Source organism: Alosa alosa, chromosome 23, assembly GCF_017589495.1.
Source record: "Alosa alosa isolate M-15738 ecotype Scorff River chromosome 23, AALO_Geno_1.1, whole genome shotgun sequence".
NCBI classification, from domain to species: Eukaryota; Metazoa; Chordata; class Actinopteri; order Clupeiformes; family Clupeidae; genus Alosa; species Alosa alosa.
Genome location: NC_063211.1, coordinates 19889794 through 19906917, shown reverse-complemented (window position 1 = coordinate 19906917; position 17124 = coordinate 19889794). Strand labels below are relative to the sequence as shown.

The 17124-nt window shown below is 43.4% G+C and overlaps 1 protein-coding gene across 2 annotated transcripts in view; it reads right to left on the bottom strand.

The window, feature by feature from the left end:
• Positions 1-642: 642 nt before the first annotated feature.
• The window catches only part of aox5 (aldehyde oxidase 5), a 24988-nt gene continuing 8506 nt past the window's right edge, over positions 643-17124 (bottom strand). For both annotated transcript variants that reach the window (XM_048234887.1, XM_048234886.1), the window contains exons 13-37: positions 13188-13339; positions 12037-12130; positions 11795-11904; positions 11262-11446; positions 10427-10589; positions 10126-10215; positions 9873-10042; positions 9423-9549; positions 8820-8942; positions 8109-8205; positions 7752-7876; positions 7332-7465; positions 7135-7222; positions 6951-7037; positions 6420-6611; positions 5442-5672; positions 5106-5201; positions 4821-4949; positions 4443-4517; positions 4303-4355; positions 3917-4031; positions 3716-3781; positions 3277-3465; positions 2003-2170; positions 643-1780 (exon numbers count right to left, since the gene is read on the bottom strand). In XM_048234887.1, the coding sequence (XP_048090844.1) occupies positions 1730-1780; positions 2003-2170; positions 3277-3465; positions 3716-3781; positions 3917-4031; positions 4303-4355; positions 4443-4517; positions 4821-4949; positions 5106-5201; positions 5442-5672; positions 6420-6611; positions 6951-7037; positions 7135-7222; positions 7332-7465; positions 7752-7876; positions 8109-8205; positions 8820-8942; positions 9423-9549; positions 9873-10042; positions 10126-10215; positions 10427-10589; positions 11262-11446; positions 11795-11904; positions 12037-12130; positions 13188-13339 (3110 nt within the window). In that variant the 3' untranslated portion in view covers positions 643-1729. The remainder of the gene's footprint in view (positions 1781-2002; positions 2171-3276; positions 3466-3715; positions 3782-3916; positions 4032-4302; positions 4356-4442; positions 4518-4820; positions 4950-5105; positions 5202-5441; positions 5673-6419; positions 6612-6950; positions 7038-7134; positions 7223-7331; positions 7466-7751; positions 7877-8108; positions 8206-8819; positions 8943-9422; positions 9550-9872; positions 10043-10125; positions 10216-10426; positions 10590-11261; positions 11447-11794; positions 11905-12036; positions 12131-13187; positions 13340-17124) is intronic.

Sequence of the window (17124 nt, the reverse complement as noted above, 5' to 3'; positions counted from 1 at the left end):
GAACTCTTTTTCACATAGATCTGTCTCTTGAGGTCACAGTACTGTCTGTACGAAAAGAAAAAAAGCTCAAAGTTGCTGCAGCCAGGCAGCTACACTACATTGCTACACTCTGGGGGCAACTCTGCTTATTATTGATCTTAAGGACACATCTTAAACACACATGCACACACACACACACACACAGCAGAGTACAGTTGCTGGGCAAATATTTCAAGGAAGAGTTTAATGTATAATCAGAGATGAGGCTAAAGAGCATTAAAACCCTGTTACACCGCATTATGTAACAACAGTGCATTATGTAACAACAGTGCATTATGTAACAACAGTGCATTATGTAACAGTGCATTATATTTAATAATAACACATTTTCTTGTTTTTTTTTTTCTTCTTTTCTTTTCCTTCAGTAATAAGTGAGTTACTTCTGGGGTCCTCATAGGGCCCAGACATGGATTTTCCATGGTCTGCAGGGTCCTTTCTGTGAAGAGGGCGCTTGAAAAGGGAAATTAGTTCCCTTTTTCTGATATTTATTTTAGGCTTAAACTATACTATTTCTGGAGGAGAGGATGTAGGAGCAAGCCTGGGAAGCAATAACACATACCAACTCAGAACTGTTTCAAACGTTTATTAGACGAATCACCCAGAATATAAATCAGAATGCTTGGTGTTTGTGTGTATCAGACTGGACACCACCCATGGACATGGCAAATCAAATCCACATGATCCCCATACCCCCAACCAAAAGAACAGTTAAGTATTGGTCATTCCAAGATCGTTGTATGAAGTTGTATACAATTCTTAGTTGAAGTGAGACATTTAAATGAGATCTTTCATAGCTAAAGAATTCAAGAATCAGGACAGCACATAGTCTCAGAAATGTTTTTGCATCACAGTGGAAGAGAACAACTTGTTAGTCACATGAAATGGAATGCGTACAAAGATGAAGATTTCTGCTAAATATGGAATGTTTGTATGTCAGCACTAGTCGCGATCATCTGAAGAACCCCAGAAATGGCCAATGAGAGGGAGAGAGAGGGAGAGAATGCAGGGACTCAGTGGGAAACGACGTGTCTGCTACAAGCTAGAAACAGAAAATCAGATATGTGTTCCAGTCCTATTGAAGGTGCTGTGGACTTCTATGTGGCTGGCCCTTGTTTTAAAGTTTCTGATACTGAATTGCACTGTGGTTATGCCATTGTCCAGCTCCTAAATGTGGTTTGGGAGGTGGGGTCCCTCGACATTTTCTCTGCACAGGGTGCTAAGGTGGTGGCTTTGACTCGTGTGTGACATTTATTTCTTTAACAACGTACAGACTCCAGGTATGCTTTTGGTGTAGGTCATGATTTTGGGCCTTTGTGGGAACAGAGAGGTTTTAAAAAACTGCTGAAGGTAAACCAATCTCTCATTATGGGTAAGGCAGTGGTGCTTCTCAAACAAATAGCCATTTTGTTGGCCACTCTGCTGGGAATGACAACCACACAGAAAGCAATGCCTTAGCTGATGAGGTTGGCAAACATGCAGCACAACATTTTGGTGTATTGGCTCAGAAGCATGGCTCTGGCTCCAGACCGGTAGGTAGTAAAGTGTTACCAAATGTCATGCAAGGCATGCCAGGCTGTCTTAGCTGTGGCAGATGCACCACAGAGAAGCCACTGAACCTATTAACTACATGACTGAAACCCTCTTCTTTTCTTTCAGTAGTAAGTGAGTTACTTCTGGGGTCCTCATGGGCTCAGACATTGATTTTCCACGGTCTGCGGGGTCCTTTCTGTGCAGAGGGAGCCTGAAAGGAATCCGACCATTTAAGGGTTAAAATATTGTCAAATCCAACACATCTATTATCTGAAAGACTAATGGGTCTACGTGCCCACGACAACCAAGGATTGATTTCGACCTGCGGTCATTTCCAGACCTCACTCCATCTCCCTCTGCCATTCACTTCCTGTCTCTATCTCCTGTAATATACATAAAAGACAAAAGCCCAAAAGAAAGTAACTGTCCGTACCATCTTGGTGAAATGGTCCTCACAGGCCATGCGTATCTTCTCTGCGCTGGCGGGGGAGCTCAGTGGGAAGCGGTCACTCAGGCCTCGCTCTCTACGGGCAGCCGCGATCGCCTCCTTTATGGCAAAGAAGAGGGTGCAGCCAAAGAACACGGGTGGCTCACCAATCCCCTGCAGACACCAGACACAGTGCAGGGACAACACTAGTGTGAAAGGAGAACTTCCGAGACAACATGGATGTAAAAATCAATCAGTCTTTATTTATAGCGCCTCGAACTCCAGTTTATATCAACCTGGGTCCCACTTTTTCCTCAATCATACATTTTACTAAGGACATAAACCAACAAAATTGGACCAGACCAGTTAGAACGATAAAACAGTCAACCTCGATGTTGTAAAAAGTGAGATCAGATAGAGTGGGGGTTCTGAGGAGAGTATGTGTGTGCCTTGGATGAGTAAATGGTGTGGGGGTCATCGTGTGTGTGTGTGTGTGTGTGTGTGTGTGTGTGTGTGTGTGTGTGTGTGTGTGTGTGTGTGTGTGTGTGTGTGTGTGTTGACCCTTGGATGATCATCAGATGGTGTGTGCGATCTCATCTTGGATGAGTAGTGTGTGTCTTGCCTTGGATGAGTAGATGGTGTGGTATGTAATCGTGGTTGTGTGTATGTGTTGTGTGTGTGTGTGTATGTGTTGTGCCTTAGATGGTAGTTGTGTAATCAGGATTGGTGTGTGTGTGTGTGTGTGTGTGTTGCCTTGCCTTGGATGAGTAGATGGTGTGGCAGTAATCAGGATTGTGTGTGTGTGTGTGTGTGTGTGTGTGTGTGTGTTTCCTTGCCTTGGATGAGTAGATGGTGTGGCAGTAATCAGGATTGTGTGTGTGTATGTGTGTGTGTGTGTTTGTGTGTGTGTGTGTGTGTGTGTGTGTGTGTGTGTGTGTGTGTGTGTGTGTGTGTGTGTTGCCTTGCCTTAGATGAGTAGATGGTGTGGCAGTAATCAGGATTGTGTGTGTGTATGTGTGTTTGTGTTTGTGTGTGTGTGTGTGTGTGTGTGTGTGTGTGTGTGTGTGTGTGTTGCCTTGCCTTAGATGAGTAGATGGTGTGGCAGTAATCAGGATTGTGTGTGTGTATGTGTGTATGTGTGTGTGTGTGTGTGTGTGTGTGTGTGTGTGTGTGTGTGTGTGTGTGTTGTCTTGCCTTAGATGAGTAGATGGTGTGGCAGTAATCAGGATTGTGTGAGTGTGTGTGTGTGTGTGTGTGTGTGTGTGTGTGTGTTTCCTTGCCTTGGATGAGTAGATGGCATGGGGGTTGTGAGAGTCGGGAAGCAGGTGGACGTTGAGCTGCGTGGGGACATCAGACAGTGCCGGGACTTTGTACTGCGACGGCCCGCGGGTCATCAGAACCCCCTCCGGGGAGAACTGCAGCTCCTCGATGGTGTAGAGGCCGACGCCCTGCACAAAGCCTCCCTCGGTCTGCTCAGGACACGTAAAACAACCACCACACTGCTGAGAGCCTTCAGGGATCAACTCATCATACACACACATGGCTACATACACTTTGGCATCATGTACTGTTTCTCTGCAGGACTATAGTGTAGTATTTGGTGGAAATAAACATTTTCACAATGCCAATACCTATCAGGAAGAAACTGACGTTGTTCTTTATTCAGATTTATATTTCTTCTAATACATTTCATTCATCACACAACATCCATCTACTTACCTGTCCGATATCTAGAGCTGGGTTCAGGCTCTGTCCAACATCCATTACTATATCAGTCCTGATGTTCTACAATATAAACAAATCATGGTCTTAATGAAACACATAAGGGGTAAGAGTTACAACACACACACACACACACACACACACACACACACACACACACACACACACACACACACACACACACACACAGCTTCATACTTTATGGTCTCCTGTAAGGCAGTCGATCTCCACCTCGGAGCAGCAGGCCCCAAAGGTGAAGTAGTAGTAGGCGTTCCCCTCACCCTTCTCCCAGTCCACATTAGTGTGGGCACCCCTGCACACAACCAGGGCATCATGGGATTTGTATTTCAATAAACAGTTTTATCAACTTTATTGAACAGAGGCCTAAAAACATTCTCTGCAGATGTAAAATTTCTGCATAATTATGCATGTTATATTTGTAATATTTTTCCGTATTTTCTGTAGACATATCTATGAATGTGTGTTGTACATTTATGAAGAATGCACTTTTTATCAGTCAACTACTGTAATGAATTGTTGTAAACAGTTTTGTGTCATCCCCTGTTTATAATAAATACACTTACATGAAGAAGCCAGTGGCAGAGAGACTAATCTTCTGGCAGTATGCTTCAACAATCTGTTAAAGACAAAACAATTGATGTTGTTGTCTTTAATAGAAACAAATTGTCATAATTCTCATTTATCTGTGAGGGTGAATTTATACCAGTTGAGGCCAAGAGTAGTTTGGATGTTTTTGCATCACTGGCTCCAGGCGATTCATTAATGTCTCACAAGCATCCTGTAACAGCATGTAGACAGGAGCATTCAGTTCTAGCACTCTAACCAAAAACACTCTGCTACAGGAATAACACTCTCCGCAGAAACATACACATGCTCCAGGAATAACACTCTCCACAGAAACACACACATGCTCCAGGAATAACACTCTCCACACAAACACACACTAGAGAAACAACACTGAGCATGGAAGCTATGTTGTTATCGTGACAGTATCCTATGACAGGCATGAGAATGAAATATAAATATAAATTATTATAAAATATAAATATTGTCTGATAGTGGTATGGGTGTAGCGGAGCACCTTTACAGCCATGCCCACTGCGTCGGTGCCAAAGGAGGCGGCTGAGGGGGCAGCGTTGGGCACATTGCCCGTACACGTCTCCTTTATGTGGACCAGTGACATGGGCACCTTCAAGATGCGGCTTGCAATCTGCAAGAACAATCATGAAATAGATGGTGGCTAATGTCATTTTCAGTTTTTAGTACTTAGCAAGTATTTTAGCAACAGGACAGCGTGTGTTCTTAAGACTCGGATCAATAGAGGCGTTTGATGTTTGGACTCGTATCGTCTACGTGTGTTCCAGACCTGAATGGCTTTGGTGTTGATGCCCTGCCCCATTTCCGTCCCTCCGTGAGACACCAGCACAGAGCCGTCTTTGTAGATGTTCACCAGGGCCGCGCCCTGAGGCGAAACACATCAGAGACAACCAATGCATAGATAAACAATTCATCCGGAATTGAGCACTCTGTGATGCAGTCTAACAGGTGTATCAGTAGTAGTAACACATCAAACAAAATGGGAACATGTTTTGAATGCTATTCCTAATTTGGATGAAAGCGTCTGCTAGAGGAATTACTGTAAATGTAACACATCAAAGGAAATGTCGACACAACCCTGTAGTCTTACTCCCACATTCATCACCTGGTTGTAGAAGCCCTTGGAGAAGCCGATGCCGAATTTGAGGGGCACAGCACAGATTCCTCTCTTCCTCCAGTAGTTGTGGGCGTTAAAGAGCTGGATGGCCTGCCTCCGGGTGTGGTACTGGGCCTTGTCCAGACACTCCTCCCAGCAGCGGAGCATGGTGCTGGGGCAGAAGAGCTGCCCGTGGTGGGTGAGGGACTCCTCATCTCTGTACATGTTCAGCTGCCGCACCTGGATATCAGAAGCCAATTATTCCTGGACATTAGGGGCCACTTATTTCTGGACATTAGGAGCTGTTTATTTCTGGACATTCTTGTTCTTTTAGTAAATCACATCAGTGTGAAGCCACACAGCACAAGAGTCTCTCTCTCCCTCTCTCTCTCTCTCTCCCCACAGAAGACTGGGAGGGATTACATATTTCATCACAGTACCTTTAAGGTAATTAATTGCATAATATCCAATGTTCAAAGTTGGCAAGTACATTTGTGCAGCACAGTACAAATTTTAAGTTTCATACACAAGGGCAATCCCAAGTATTGTACAGGCACATTAACCCATTTACTCCTGAAATGCCTGCTAAAAACCCTATAGAATCCTATGGCATTCTAGACTAAATAACCTTATTTCCTGAGGGTTTTCTGAAAAAATACTAAGAATTGTCAACGTCTACCAAAACCTTAATATCTAAGCCTCTTTACACCTAGAAACATGAAATAAAAAGCATGCTGCGCTACGCAGCAACCAGCGGGAAATTCAATGTTGCACTCTGCAGCAACCGGCGGGAGATAGAATGTTGCATCGTGCAGCATCCAGCACAAATGGGTTAAAACATAGAAATTCAAGTAATTCAGAAATAAAGTAATTTTAATGGAAAGACACCCAAAATCTCCCAAAATCACCCAAAATCTCTTTGATCTGATGAACAAAAAAACAAAATGGCGGCTTGAATCATTTCTGAGCCGTGTTGTCGTTCCTCACCCTCTCAGCGGGCTGACCACAGTGTGTGGCCACTTCCTGCAGGACGCTCTCGATCATGGTCAGGCCCTGCGGCCCCCCAAAGCCGCGGAAGGCCGTGTAGGAGGGCAGGTAGGTCCTACACACCAGGCCGCGCCCACGCATGTGGGGGATCCGGTAGCCGTTGTCCATGTGAAGGAGAGCTTTCTCCATGATCTGGACGCACGGTGGGGCAGATGCATTAATGTTCACAGATGGACTGACATACACATGCACACATGCTACAGAAAGTATGAAGCCATGTAAATGTAAATCATGTTTCTAGGCCAAGTATACTTGCGTATACAAGGAATTTGGTCTCTGCATTTATCCCATCCATGAATTAGTGAAACACACAGAGCACACAGTGAACACACAGTGAGGTGAAGCACACAATGAGCACAATGAGGTGAAGCAATGATAGATACAAAATACAGGACATATCATAGTCTGATTTTTGTTTGTTTGCTTCACCTTGCTTTTGTTTGGTTCTTTATCTTCATTTAATGAACTTACAAATGAGGACTCGTCCAGTGTACATCCACCGTTACTGTAGTATGTCATGTCCACTGCCAGAACTGTCCCATCTTTCATAAAGCCAACCTAATGAAAAACATCAGTATCAATCGGTTCCCTATGCCATGTTGCTGGAGGACAAAAACAAAATCCTGACGTATCCCAGAAGGCCACTGGATCACACCTTATACTTCCCCAGGAACGGATGTCTTCCACTGGTAATCAGCATGTCATCACTCCGATCTAAAACACATCTAACTGCACGGCCAGTCCTGCATGAACACAAAGCATACAATACAAGACCCAAAATATAAGCAACCATGAATGTGAGTGTGTGTGTGTGTGTGTGTTTGTGGGGGGCACTGAGGTGTGAACTCTTACTTGTGTGCAGCCGTAGCTGCGATGGCTGATAGGGAGGCGATCTTCATGACTTTCCCCCCAAAACCTCCTCCAAGCCTCTTCACATGACAGGTGATTTTATTGGCATCAATACCCAGGGTGGTGCCCACCACTTCCTGTTGGAGATTACGTTGACAGGTCACCGCTTCTGCATAATATTACATTATTACTCTCCTCATGCAAGGCCTGAATCCACATGTTGGATAGCTCTCAGTTTTCCTTACAGTTTTAAATAAAACAAAATTATTTAAGTCTGATCATCAGATAAAAACTAGCAATAGATGGCATTGTTGAAGAGGAGTGTTTTACGTCATGAATCATCTAGATGGTTCTCTGGGTTTTGCGCTTGTTTAGTGAAAAGCGATGGGGCATGAGGTGAGGTGAGGTGAACGCATCATTCACCTGAGTATACGCGGCATGCTGGCTGGCCACAAACAGCTCCATCTCGCCGGCCTCCGGGCGGGGCACAGCAATCACCCCCTGGGTCTCCAGGTAGAAGTGCTCCTGCCCGCCCATGTACATCTCCCCTGTGCAATCACGGTAGACGGTTACCACAGCAACACTCACAAACAAAACAGGACCACAGACACAGCAACACTCACAGAAATAATCAGCATCATACCACAGACACATTCAAAGACATAACAGCACCACAGTACCAACAGTTACGCTACAGTTATTCACAGCGCTGATGAAAATAAAACTGTGATAGAAAAAGCTCTAGAAAGATCTAAAGTGTTCCTCTGTGTCTGGTGTCACCTTCTAAGATGCAGTCCACTTCCTCAAAGGCCTTGTCCACATCGCCTCTCTCCAGTTTCCTCTTGGGGTTGAAGAAAGACTCATGCTCTATGGCCTCCTTTATAAACAACAACAGATGTTGTCTGTTGTTACAATCGTCAGTAACTGTATACAGTCATATTAAACTTGTTTTTGGTACATGGATTGAGACTAGTGCTCGACAAAAATATATTCTCAATGGAGATTTCCATTCAAGTTTTCATTTAGTCTAACAGTGAAGCTACACCAGGTGCGTAACTGAAGCGTTCCGTTCGCGACGCGTAAAATCCATTTTAAATGAATGGTCTATTTTTTGAACGTATGCGCCGCTATCACGTCTGGTGTAGCTACTTCTATTGATTATAGTAGAAGCTAATTGTTGCAGCAGACGCAACGCGAACGGAACGCTTCAGTTACTTGCCTGGTGTAGCTCAGCCCTAAGACTAGACATCATTAATTAATTTAGAGGAAACCAGACATTTCATGTATTGGGTTAATTCAATAACTAGGCAAAATGCATTTACTAATTTAACACCAGGGGGAAACACTGAGTCAACCCAATGCTCCCACATGCCACCTGATAGCTGGAGTTCACGCTTTGCTTGCTGACAGACTTTGCCCTTTGCACAGCATGTAAATCATTGTAAACCATTGTACTTCTATACAGTCTGAATCTTGTCTGATGTGTTTTACCTGTATGGTGAAGAACACAGGGAGCAGGTCCTCATATGTCAGTCTGACCCTTCCTGCTGCCCTCTTGGCCTGCTCGCGGGTCTCGGCCACCACGGCACCAATTATCTGACCCACACACACCACCTACACGACGACAACCATGCCAGGGCTGTAACACATACTGTATCACCTACTACACAACAACACACATGCACCGGTGAACAGCATGTTTGTATTTAAATGCTACGGCCCTGAATGCTGTTTATCTCAGTATCTGAATAGTATTATAATATACAAATCAGGATTAGGTCAATATCATCCCTGTGATTAACTGGAGTCAAATTCCTTGTTTGTGTACACAAACCTGGCCAATAAAGCTGATTCTGATTCTGATTCTGTGTTTAAGGGTGGTGAAAGTTTTATATTCAAAGGCACAGGCGGATAACTTCAACTCATTTAATCAAGCATGGTAGCAAGTAATACTTCACATCTGAACTCATACCTCTCCTTCTCCCCACCCCCTGTCAACCATATTACATAACATTACACCGACACCCAGTGGTGTGGCTAAGTGCTGACACAACAGAATGTATAGACAACTAATGACAACAATTACGTGGATACCTCTTCTTCAGCGAATAATTCTTCAACGTTGTTGAACCACAGCCGTCGGTTCTGACCAGGGACATCGGCGGCGCAGATGAAGGTCACGACCCCTGGAGTAGCAAGAGCATCTGAGGCGTCGATGGAACTGATTTGTGAAGGGAAAACAGTAGTTAACTCGCCAAACTTGAACTACTTTCTGTCAACCAGCATCTCTCTTGAACACATCCTTTATTACTTAAACGCTGCACGACCGCTACAAAAACAGTTTTATATTGTATGCAGTATGTATGGTTACACTAAGGTATCATATTGCACTGTAGCTTGAATATTATCCCTCATTGTAGGTCTCTTTGCAAAAAAGTGTCAGCTAAATGAATAAAATGTGAAATATAACATGTAGATTATCATCTACTATTCAAAACCAAAACTGCCATCATTCTAATGACAAATAAAAAAATATCAGCTTACAGAATCTTGGCATGAGCTTTCGTACTGGTCACCATAGAAACAAAAAGCTCTCCTCTGACAGGTGGTATGTCATCGTAGTACTGTGCTTCGCCCGTAGCCTGCTGGTAAGAAGCCTGGTGCATTCTGGGCCGTCCAACTGGGTCCTTGGAGGACTGGGCCTCAGCAACTAGCTGCATCCAAAATGAGAACTAACTCAATACTACCAGACATAACTAGCATCTGAAAACTGATATACAATGACTCCATGCCAAACCTGGTAAGAGTGCTTTCCCTGTGGAGCTTCATTGCTGAAGGACTTCAGAGCGCTGAGGTGATCCAGTGGTATGTCACTGATGCACACATCCTGCCAAAATAAAGTTTATTTTCATTCCGTTTGCCCTCCATTTGCAGCACATTACAGCCTAAAATGCAACACTCATCGTCGAGTTTGGATCATTTTCATCATTGAAACATTAACTAACATTATTCATTTATGAATTTATTTTCATCATTGGATAACAATAAAACAAATGTTTGGCTTGAAAAACTGGACAGGCAGTCAGGCACACTAATACCTTCTCCCTGAGCTCCTGCAGGACATGCATGTAGAACTTGAAGAAGAAGCTGAGCGCCAGGGTCTCGCGGTACGCCTCCCGCCCTCCATGGGCTCCCTGGGAGAGATCGATCTCCTCCCGCAGAAGCATGAGGGCATCCTCCAGCTGCTCCTCTCTCCAGGGCCTGAGGACAAGAAAACAAATGCCATCAACCCACAAACAAACAGCAGCTAACTGCAGAATGGACAAACAAACAGCAGCTAACTGCAGAATGGACGAACAAACAGCAGCTAACTGCAGAATGGATCTAACAAACAGCAGCTAACTGCAGAATGGATCTAACAAACAGCAGCTAACGGCAGAATGGATGAACAAACAGCAGCTAACTGCAGGATGGACCTAACAAACAGCAGCTACCTGCAGCTCCTATGTTCAGGGCCTGAGGACAACAAAATAACGCCATCAACCCCAAACACTCAGCAGCTAACTGCAGGACGGACCTGAACTGGGCTTGGTCCAGAGTAAGGCCAGAACGGCACAAGATAAGTACATCATGAAGCAGTGAAGCTAAAATGGGTTGGTTATACTGGCTATACTGGAGTTATTAAACATTGTGAAGTACTGTCCCAATCCCATTTATACCTATCTGAGTCCATGTGGTCCCACACACTCACTCACTTAGCACCTGAGACCAATTAAGTCTGTGAGTCTTCAGTCCTTAGTCCTCAGGGCTCACTTTGGGATTGGCCCAGTGAGCCTCACACCTAACGTCCTGTGAGCTCTGTGCAGGCGCGTCTGGCTTTTACCAGCGTGGGTCCCACCCCTCCGTAAAAACACCTGTAAAAACTCCACCTACCGTCCTACGAGCTCTTTGCAGGTGTGTCTGGCTTGGATCAGCGTGGGTCCCACCCCTCCGAAGAACACCCGCAGGGACTCCACCCCATCAGTGCCCTCCTTCAGGGTCACCTTCATGCCAGCGTTCACCATGGAGAAGGCAAACTCTCTCCGCTGCGCCTGACGGAAGGCACACACAAACTCCCACTGCAAGACAAAGACAGTGTATTCAGAGAGAGACAGGTCAGAGAGAGAGAGACAGGCCAGAGAGAGAAAGAGAGACAGTGTGATCATAGACAGAGAGAGAGACAGTGTATTCAGAGAGAGAGAGAGACAGGTCAGAAAGAGAGAGAGACAGTGTGATCATAGACAGAGAGAGAGATAGTGTATTCAGAGAGAGAGATAGTGTATTGAGAGAGAGAGAGAGAGAGAGAGACAGGTCAGAGAGAGAGAAAGACAGTGTGATCATAGACAGAGAGAGAGATAGTGTATTCAGAGAGAGAGATTATGGCTCAAATCTATGAAAAGCACCAGAAATTGATTTGAGGAACTCACAGGTCCAGTGAGGGGAATGTGCACAGACTGAAGAACCTCATTGGGCTTTAGGATTGTCTTGCCAAACCCAGCGAAGAAGTTTTCATCCAGCGGGATCTCTCTTGTCCCATCTAGAAAGGAAAATAAATGACACATAATACATCAAACATAATCTATACATAACAGAATATGTGATATGAAACATGACAGGAAATAATAATAGCAATGATGGTGGTAAAAGTAGTAGGAAGCGAGGAAGATACCTTTTGAGATGACCTGGAGAGTGCACCCTGCTGCAGCCAGGATGCTATTCAGGTCATATTTGGGGTTGGCACTTAGGATGTTTCCGCCAATAGTCTGTGAATACGAATACAATTTCCCATCAACTTTTCAACTTTCTTTGGCTTGGCAGATTGTCAATCCTTGGCAGATTGACGGGGCAGCCGTGGCCTGCTGGTTAGCTCTTCGGACTTGTAACCGGAGGGTTGCCGGTTCGAACCCTGACCAGTAGGCACGGCTGAAGTGCCCTTGAGCAAGGCACCTAACCCCTCACTGCTCCCCGAGCGCCGCCGTTGAAGCAGGCAGCTCGCTGCGCCGGGATTAGTGTGTGCTTTACCTCACTGTGTGTATACTGTGTGCTGTGTGTGTTTCACTAATTCACGGTTTGGGATAAATGCAGAGACCAAATTTCCCTCACGGGATCAAAAGAGTATATATACTTATACTTATACTTATAATTATACTTAAACCCTTAGTAGACTTAGTAGTGCACTATATACAGACAAAAGAGAAAGGGTTGCAAAAAGCTGTTGTAGAAAGGAATGGCTGATCTTTAATGCAATATCTACATTGCCCATGATCAGTAACCATTCATCCAATGTTGCAAAGGCACGTTCTGTTTACTAATCTGATATCATTTTTAAAGGCTCATTGAGAAAACATTGGAGAACCCTTTTGCAATTATGTAAACACATATATGTAATCTGAAAACTGCTGCCCTGAGTAAAAAAACAATGCAAATGATCTCAGCTGGTATTCTGTCTATAATGGAAATGGAGTGGAATGGAAATGTATAAGTGTCTCCAAACTTTTGACTGGTAGTGTATATATTATACATAATATTAAAATATATATGCAATATATAATACAGTATAGACAGTGCACAACATGCAGGATACAGGACATCACTAGATATAGACATAGATAAACATATATATATATATATATATATATATATATATATAAGCAAAGAGCACAGAGAACATCTTGCAAGGGCTGCAAGACAAAGTGGCATAAGAGATGATTCAGGTCCGCTTCTTATGAGGCTAGAGGTGGTGAGGGAAAATGTCCAAACCAGACATCACAGAAAGACTCATGGCCATGTTCGTGTCATGGGAAAATGAGAAAAACTCACAGCCATATTGCGGATCTGCTTGCTTGCCAGGCACCGCAGTGTGGTCACTAAGGCCTGGGTCACTCTGCTCCTCTCTGGCCCCAGCCGCCGTTCAGCCACCTCGAGAGTTTCCTTCAGCATGGAGAGAGTGCAGGCAGCACCTACAGTCACACCTGGGGAGGTCATCCAAAGACAGGCTGTCTTTACATTTACTCTGCTGAGACACAACTGATGCAAAGACAGGCTGTCTGTACATTTCCTCTGCTGAGACACAACTGATGCAAAGACAGGCTGTCTGTACATTTCCTCTGCTGAGACACAACTGATGCAAAGACAGGCTGTCTGTACATTTCCTCTGCTGAGACACAACTGATGCAAAGACAGGCTGTCTGTACATTTCCTCTGCTGAGACACAACTGATGCAAAGACAGGCTGTCTTTACATTTACTCTGTTGAGACACAACTGATCCAAAGACAGGCTAAATTTACATTTCCTCTGCTGAGACACAACTGGTACAAAGATAGGCTAGCTTTACATTTCCTCTGCTGAGACACAACTAGTACAAAGATAGGCTGTCTTTACATTTCCTCTGCTGAGACACAACTGGTCCAAAGACAGGCTGTCTTTACATTTACCGGTACTCTGTTGAGACACTACTGGTCCAAAGACAGGCTGACAGGCTTACATTTTCTCTTCCATGACACAACTGGTGCGGAAATGTCCAACTTCAAACAAAACCAAGCTCAGGTGGGTTCAGATAGCACACATTTATAATATACAAACTGTGTTGTCCCTATCTGGACGTAGAGATGTGTTAAAAACAATGCAAGTTGTGTTGTTTTCAACACATTTCTTTTTAAGAGTGTTGGATTTTATTATAGAAACACAGCTGCAACATGGACACCATACAGTACAAATATATATATACATATACATACTGTGCTTATACTGTACAATGATGGGGAGAGCAAACATGCAAATTATGAAAAGTATATCTGCACTGTACATATCATAACTAGATGTACCGCATAGCGGTACAAAATATGACCGCCGCTCAGTCCTGTACATCCGTTCCGCGAAAATAAATCACACTTCAATTTGTCTCCATATTTTACTCCATCCCCCACTCTTGAAACTTTTGTGTATGCTTGTTTGGCATGCCTGAGTGTGTGTGTGCGGCTGCACAGAAAGTACCCTACTGGTGCTGAAAAGGTGAATAGATTGTAGAATAGCCAAAGAAGATGTAGAATTGTTATAAAACCTTTAAAATCTCTAAACAATCACAAGTAGGGCAGTTCATCACAGTTCATCCATTGCAACTGGATTGATGAAAGGTCACTTACACCTGTAGGCTACATTGTATTTGGGAAAAGCAAAAGGTATCAGCATAATGTTATTTATTTATTTATTTTTTATGTATTTATAAACAAAAACATCTCTGTCAGTTCCATGCCGTTTTCAACAGCTATCAAAAACAAAGGTCATTTTTGGATGGATGGATTTTTTGTGAATGTTTCTTCTTCTACATAAGATTTTAGTCATCTTTAGTTCATGTAATACTTTATTGTCAATGCAAAAATTAAGTAACAGTAGTCTGAAACGTTATTGTTAATGCACAAATTAAGTAACAGTAGCCTAGTCTGAAGCGAAATGCTGTTTTACATCTAACCAGTGGTGCAAATAACTGACATGTCCAAATGGGCCTTGATCAAATGCGTCGCTAGACTGTTCATACACATTTTAACGGGCCAAAGTTGAAAAGCTTTTGTCCGTTATTGTTAGTGCAAATATAGGCTGATTCATGTTCCCTTGCATTGTTTAACTGAGGTCCATGGCTAGTCTGGCTTTCATCAGACCAAGCTCAATCTTTTAAGAAATCAAAAAATAAATAGCGGGCAGATCAGGCTGGGTTCACCCAGCCTAGTCCATAGGCACCCGATATTGTTTAATTTTCCGATTGAGATATACACGCTCTGGCTATTCTAAATGCAAAAATGCATCAGGGAGTTATGACAAAACGGTAACTAACAAACTAGATCCTAATAGAAAGTTGTTAGCTTCCTAAGCTACAGGTAGGATTATAAGGTAGGCCTATTGACAACATAAATTGTCAATAGGCTATGCTGGCTTAATACACAAATAAAATCTCCTTTGGAAACCAATGGCTTCACGCCTTTACAGTATCAAGCGGACTTAAACTGTCATATCGTGGCGAAAAGTTGTAATAACATTCACGCAGCTCCAAGAGTCAAGGAAAGCGCTTGAATGAAGTAGCCACTTCTAAATGGGACCCACTACACAGTAGCTTAAGGTGTTTTGCTAAAGCAGCCATAATGAAATGAAGGTGTCATTGTTTGGATACTTCACACACACGTGCTTTTTAATTTCACAGACTACAACTACCAAGCTGTAATCAAAGCACATCGATTCCCCTCTCACACCCTGCACGCACTTAAAACAAAATAAACAGGCGTCTCAGTCTCACACATGTATAGGCAAAACTGTATCAGACCGTGTAACGTTGGTAAATCTTCCATTGCACAGAATGATTTTGTAGCACGTGCAATAAATGACAGTCGAAAGATACAAACAGTGCTGCTATCAATTTGCTTGGTATAACCGCATTTATAGTTTTCTACAAATGCAATCAATCAAATGCCTCCATCACTCAACCAACGCTTAATGGTAACATTACCTAGGTCCTTATTGATATTACAAGATTAACGTACCTGCAGTAAAAACCAAGCATGTCCGAGAAACATCCTTAGATTTATTTCGGCTTCAAGAAGAAATGGGAATTACACTTCATGTGAACATCGTCCTATCCTTATTAGATGTTCGCTGCGGTAAATTACAGTCCTTGTATGAAGCGTCCATTGTTTTTTTCCAACCCACTTTTAACTTCCAACAAAATTACGTCTCACTGCAACGATGCGCCATCTAGTGGACAAACGACTACTTCTCGACAAGACTGAAAATGCAGCCATGATGATGATGATGAATATTTATTTTGGCTTTCTTTAATCCTACTGATTTTCATTTTTTACCGGGGCAAATCACAAATGAGTGATTATGAGCCAGGTTGATGTGGGCCCTTGAGACCAACATACCATAAAAGATTCACAGAGAACTGTGTCTGCCCTACCCTCCTTTCGGGGGGTCCAGTCCAGCGGGGGGGCTGCAGATGAAACGAAAAATGACGGTTCCATGCTATCCATGTGGGGGTACATGCTCACCAAGTTTTGTGTACCCGGTCTTTCAGTGTCCGGGAATCCTTGTTGGTATGCGTCACTAAATGTACACATAAATTATTTTATTGTAAGGCCCCCATGAACGAAAGTACACAAAACTTGGCATGCATTCAGAGGGTGTCATAATGATCCTACTCTTTTAATTTCGTGCAGTTTTGACCTTGTCAGCCAGAGATATTGAGATGAAAACACCTCATTTTTTGCTTTTTAATTTTTAACTAGGTGGCGCTATACATGAAATAAGTGGTAATGGGATGGGTTGACATGCCCCTTAAGACCAACATACAAAAAAAAGGTGGACCTCCTAGGCCCTACGGTTCTCGAGATATTCACAGAAAACTGTCTCCGGCCACCTACAGGCCAGTTGGTGTATAGTAACATAAATTAATTTATTGTGTGGCCCCCCATGAACGGAATTCCACAAAACTTGGCGTGCATACATAGGGTGTCATAATGATCCTACACTTCCAATTTTGTGCAGTTTTGACTATGTTAGGTCACAGATACCTTCAATTACACCACCTCATTTTTACTTTTTTGTGTTTAACTAGGTGGCGCTATACATGAAATGAGTGGTTATGGAATGGGTTGACATGGCCCCTTGAGATCAACATACAAAAAAAAATGGTCCTCCTAAACCCTACGGTTTTCGAGATATTCACAGAAAACTGTGTCTGCCCTACCCTCCTTTCGGGGGGTCCAATTC